This window comes from Eurosta solidaginis, chromosome 1 (assembly GCF_040869045.1).
Source record: "Eurosta solidaginis isolate ZX-2024a chromosome 1, ASM4086904v1, whole genome shotgun sequence".
NCBI lineage: Eukaryota > Metazoa > Arthropoda > Insecta > Diptera > Tephritidae > Eurosta > Eurosta solidaginis.
In genome coordinates, this window is record NC_090319.1 from 31,663,343 (window position 1) to 31,668,527 (window position 5,185).

General features: G+C 37.8%; 1 protein-coding gene across 3 annotated transcripts; it reads right to left on the minus strand.

Annotated features, from left to right (window-relative positions):
- Positions 1 to 226: 226 nt before the first annotated feature.
- Positions 227 to 4,810, minus strand: LOC137250908 (T-complex protein 1 subunit eta-like). Of its 3 annotated transcripts, none has more exons than XR_010953115.1 (8): positions 4,654 to 4,810; positions 4,178 to 4,576; positions 3,888 to 4,117; positions 3,593 to 3,829; positions 3,157 to 3,433; positions 2,914 to 3,097; positions 2,407 to 2,858; positions 227 to 1,262 (listed from the first exon to the last, which is right to left on the minus strand). XR_010953115.1 is itself a non-coding variant. In XM_067784624.1 (8 exons), exons 6-7 carry the CDS (start codon positions 3,077 to 3,079, stop codon positions 2,767 to 2,769), a joined length of 258 nt encoding a protein of 85 aa, XP_067640725.1. In that variant the 5' UTR covers positions 3,080 to 3,087; positions 3,157 to 3,433; positions 3,487 to 3,829; positions 3,888 to 4,117; positions 4,178 to 4,576; positions 4,654 to 4,808; the 3' UTR covers positions 230 to 1,262; positions 2,407 to 2,766. The 3 variants fall into 3 exon arrangements, 2 of the variants coding, with proteins under 2 accessions (XP_067640725.1, XP_067640714.1); XM_067784624.1 differs by having other exon boundaries at positions 230 to 1,262; positions 2,914 to 3,087; positions 3,487 to 3,829; positions 4,654 to 4,808; XM_067784613.1 differs by having other exon boundaries at positions 231 to 1,262; positions 3,487 to 3,829; positions 4,654 to 4,808.
- Positions 4,811 to 5,185: the final 375 nt, after the last annotated feature.

The following is a 5,185-nucleotide window of genomic DNA, read 5'->3' on the forward strand; positions in this document are numbered from 1 at the left end:
ACTTATAGGATGTGAGCATAGCACTGTTCTGCTCACACACGGCACAATGCTCGTCAAATGGCGGTCATTTCTTCAGTCATTTCACTCTACATTTTCGAGTCATTTGACAAGCAATTTTACTGCGGTTTTACCATTTATATAACCGCCATTTAACATTAATTTTACCTGCAGATTTACTTTACCTGGAGCAGCCATATGAATAAAATATGAACCAAAAAAATTGAATTTTCAATATTTATTATTTTCAATATTATTATATATGTACATGAAATTGGAACTTATATTAATACAGTTCATATAAAAAAGAAGTAAGTACTTTAATAATAAATAAACTCGCTTAATTGGTTTTTGTTTTCCAATTGAAATCTTTTCTAAGCGAGCAGAAAATAATTTTAAGCTTTAGAAAAAACTCTATCTATTTGAATAATCTACAATTTAAAGCTTAGTAGAAATTTAGATTAGGTTTACTTTTTTTTCAGATCAAGAATATTCAAAGGTGTCGTGGAATCAGATTGCTGTCGTAATTGGTGAACTTAAAAATGTACGACTAGTAATTGAGTCAGACTTATTATTGTTCTAAATCTAACCATTCCAGCAATAATTCTGCAACCCTTAGCAGAAGTATTGATTGGTTTCAAATCTAATTCCAACAGCAATCGTACCACGACATACTTTATAATATATGTACATGAAATTGTAACTTAAATTAATACAGTTCATATAAAAAAGAAGTAAGTACTTTAATAATAACATAAACTCGCTTAATTGGTTTTCGTTTTCCAATTGAAATCTTTTCCTGTGCAAGCACATCGCTAACCTGTGTTGGCAAAAGATATGATTATACTGTCTTCGATAGATAGTCGGACGAGCCGCTACTCGGCGAAGTTGAGGTGACCGTTGTGTCGGTGGCAGCAGTTATGTGTACTGTTTCAGTATTCAGACCCAGTTCGTTTGGTGCAATATTTTCGATTTGATGAATATGTATACTATCCGTTAGGCAGACAATTGGGTGCGTTCGATTCATTCATATACTGTGGGTATTTGAGCCGCAGACGCAATGGCAGATATTTTGATTCTTTTTGAAGTGTAACATTTGTAAACAGTTGAGTTTCTCTGCTGTCACCATCACCACTAGAGAGCTATTGAAGAAACGCTCGACCAGGATATGTTGCGATTTACGCCCATAGATTTCTTCCACCTTGTCACAGTTATTGATGGAGAAAATGCGAAAGCCATATTTACGATCCAATACGGAAATGGAACTGTAGACGAAGAAACATTTTATAAAATTTAATAAAATCAAAAAATGATAGTTGTGCTAAAATGGGGTAAAGTTTTGTATGTTAAAGTATAGCGAAGTCTCAGCGGCTTTGTCGTGGTGAAAATTGAGTTTGAATAAGTCTCATTCTTCATTCTTAGAAACATGTACGAAGGTACCTCGTAAGATATTAAAAATCCTCAAAACTTTTTTGCAATAACTTAAAAAAACTCATATTCAAACTTCTATTTATCTTCTACATATCAATAGCTACCGTTACCAACAGGAGTCACTATTGATTCTACGCCTATGCTATTGTTTCCTACATCGATGAGCTTTGTAATAAAATAAACAGCTATCTCCCCAATCTCTCCAGTTTTGTCGCCTCGCGAAACCTGATATTGTCACCAACCAAATCATCGGTGACCTTATTTAAAACATGGCCGCGCCAAATGTTGACCATATGACATTACCCTACCGACTGTCTTACACCCTAAAATCTTGGGTGTGACTTTCGATCAGGATCTACATTTTGGAGAGCATGCACTAGCAATTGTAACGAAAATCCAGAGCTGTAACAAATATTAAATATAATTCGATAAATCGGCAGTACTTGGGGTAAATATAGACGTTTGCATGGTACGCGTCTCCGATATGGTCGCCAAGCCTAAAGGTTACTCACTGGAAGAAAATACAGGCCTGTCAAAATGCTGCCCCCAAAACCGCTACGGGCTGCCTTCTTATGTCCTCGGAACACCACCTTCACAATAAAGCGAGAAAACTCCCAATAAGGGAAAGAAATGAAATGCTAACCACACAGTTTCTGTAGAATACCCAGAAAACTGGGCATCCCATAAGACATCTGATTGTTGATCCAACACCGCTTGGGGCTTAAAGAGTCATTCCCGTAAGCATTATGAGGAAATACGACACCTGAGAACTCAGCCGTATGACGCAAAAAACACATGCAGGTCCTCAGTGAACTCCACAAACAGGCGTCGGACCTTTATGCTAGGAATTGCCCGGGGAATCCAGTACTTAAAGAACAGTACCCAAAACTTGCGGAAGAGGACCGCATACTCCCCAGGGAAAAGCGAGTCACTCTAGCTCAACTTCGTACTTGATACTGTAAAAGGTTAAACTCTTACCTATCCAGAATCAACCCCAACATACAAAATGTATGCCCCGCTTGCAATAAGTCCACATGACACCAACCATCTCTTTAATTGTAATGTGGAACCAACGCCTCCAACACCCCTTTCATTATGCTCCACCCCTGTTGAAACAGCAAGTTTCCTTGGACTCCCGTTAGAGGATATTGATGACAATTTGTGATCGGTCGCACCTATTAGGTGGGGCGAAGCATTGCTACAACAACAACAACCATCTCGGGAACGATTAATATCATGACTTTAAACCTTCTAAGCCATCCCGCCCCACCCCCTATTTCCACGAGGAACTTGGGGTCGCCATTACACATTACACTGAACGAGTCCGCCGCACAATCATTATAGCATCATGTAACGAAGCTCAGTTTCTTCCAAAAGTTGTTCGGCACCGCCACGTAAAATCAATGTATATGTTCTAGCATTAACGCAACCTTTAAATAATTATAAACTATGAAAGTGAAATTAATGTCAAACCCATTATCAAACCTTGGAAAATGTTGAAACGTTCACCACCAACCTGACGTTCTTCAAAGTAATCACATTGACCCAAAACACTTGAATTAATATCATTAGCTGTAGTCAAAACAGCTCCACCACAAGCTTTCATTCTACGTTTCCAATCTTCTTCTGGTACATGAACAGCACAGAACATATCACGATCTGCAAGATACTGTGTAGCAACATCACTAATTGGTAGTTTAGAAAACACAAAATTGGCGCCTTACTTACCTAGTTTATTGTACAGGAGACGCCATTCAGCATCAACAATTTTTTGATACTATTGGACATTGCTGTGGCAGAGCATTTTTCCAATAAAGCACTTTGTTGTTCCTTTGATTGGCGCTTCGACATGTACAGCCATGTCATATTTTATCATGCATAATTGTAATGCTTTACGTATAGCTTTAATGATGATACGTGCATGCACGCCTTCCTCAACATATGGCTTAACTTGTTTTAAGATTTCACATGCTTAAAGTACTACTGAATAGGTGCTATCGCCGACCTGATAAGAGAAACATTTTTATTCTACATATTCTCATATAACAAAAAACTTACCTCAGCATCTTGAGATTTGGCGATGTCGATTAGAGTTTAACGGCTGGATGCACAATATCCAATAGTTTCATAATGGTTGCACCATCATTTCAAATTGTGGCCTTACCACTGGAATCAACAATATGCTTGTCCATACTGCGTGGACCCAATGTAGTGCGTACAGCGTCCACAATTGATTGCGAGAGATTGATGTTGGATATGAGTTGAGGTTTACCTTGAGAGCTATCGGTACCCACACATTTTTAACACAAAAACTCATATGTACCCAATACAAGTTCAGCACGTTCATATTTATCGACACGCCGTCCGGTGTGGCCCAAATGTTGCAAATATACAGTTGGCACTGTTGAGAAAAAATATGGATCAATGAAAACAATTAAAAGTGAAAGATTTTTTTTTACCATCTGTTGTTACTTTACACATAAGACATTGGTAACGACGACCAGCATCTACAAATTGCATATGGGCCTTGCAACGATTACATCTAATTGGACCCAATTCAACAAAATTTACAATGGGTGGCTCATATTCACCCTCAACCGTTCGTGCCATTGGTTAGACGGTAAGTGTAATGGACAAAGCTGTTGTTTTTAATAAATCAGCTGTTGCAGGTATGCAATACAAAGAGGGCCTGCAAAGAAGAAAGATCAATGTAATTGCCAAACAAAACATTAATTTCGAATAGCGATACCTAACGTAACGTGGCGAGGAGTTACCCTGATCTTCTACCACATACTTTGTGGTCACTAATGGTGGTAATAAACCCTGTTCATTAGTAATAAAAGCACCACCAGCGCTATTTTATTATCGGATTTGGCATCTGATCGGGATCTAAACGGCCTTGGGCTTGATCATACTGTTGCGGCTGTTGATATTTACCAGTAACAGGTGCAGGTTTGGGTGGTTGACTGGGCATCGGCGCCTGTCCAGGTTGTGTTGGTGGCATCATTTGACCCATGTAACCTGGTTGTTGTAGAGGATAATCTGGCCTGTTGAGGTTTTCCATTTGTGCTCGAATTCCAGGCAACGAAGCGTATTATGTTGTTGATTCCATTTGTTGGAGACGTGCACGAAGTGCAACAATTGTTTTCTGGAAAATATTAGAATTTGTAATATTGTACAACTACAAACATAAAAACATATTAAATTCACTTTCCAAACACCTACATCCAACATCGCTAAGTTATTTTAATTTAATTTAGTTTAAGGCTCCAAAATTAGCTTAGGCCTGCAGCTCAATTCGCGGAAAATGGCGGACTCGCTGAAAATTTTTTTCCACACGAAAATGAAAATGATATTTCACAATACCCCTGTCAAAAATTCGTGTGGCTGTGTGCGTTTTTGGTCACACGATTCATGGTTCAACTATATACAGTAATGACATAAATAAAATCAGCTGATGAGATGAGCCAACCTGTACATAATTGAACCATGACACGATTTTTGCAGGGTAACAGCTGATCGGTGAAAATTCGCACATTCACACGCACAGTTCTCGACTCAGTTTCAAAAAAAAACTTTAGATTATCTAACTCAAATTTTAAAGTGAGATAATCCTTACGAATTTATGTATATAGAATTTATAAGGCGTTTTTGTTGTTATTAAAACAATAGTTTTATTTATATTAAAGCTTTTATCATTTTTTTTTTTAACTTTGAAAAAACTCCGAACACCATTCCTTCATTATATGACATTCGA

What these genes read in the sequence shown, in the direction of transcription:
- LOC137250908 (XM_067784624.1), bottom strand. Translation starts at nt 3,079, where the DNA reads ATGTTCTGTGCTGTTCATGTACCAGAAGAAGATTGGAAACGTAGAATG. An exon ending in ACGTTTCAACATTTTCCAAG is followed by an intron (nt 2,859 to 2,913) that starts GTTTGATAATGG and finishes AATTATTTAAAG; the next exon opens with GTTGCGTTAATGCTAGAACA.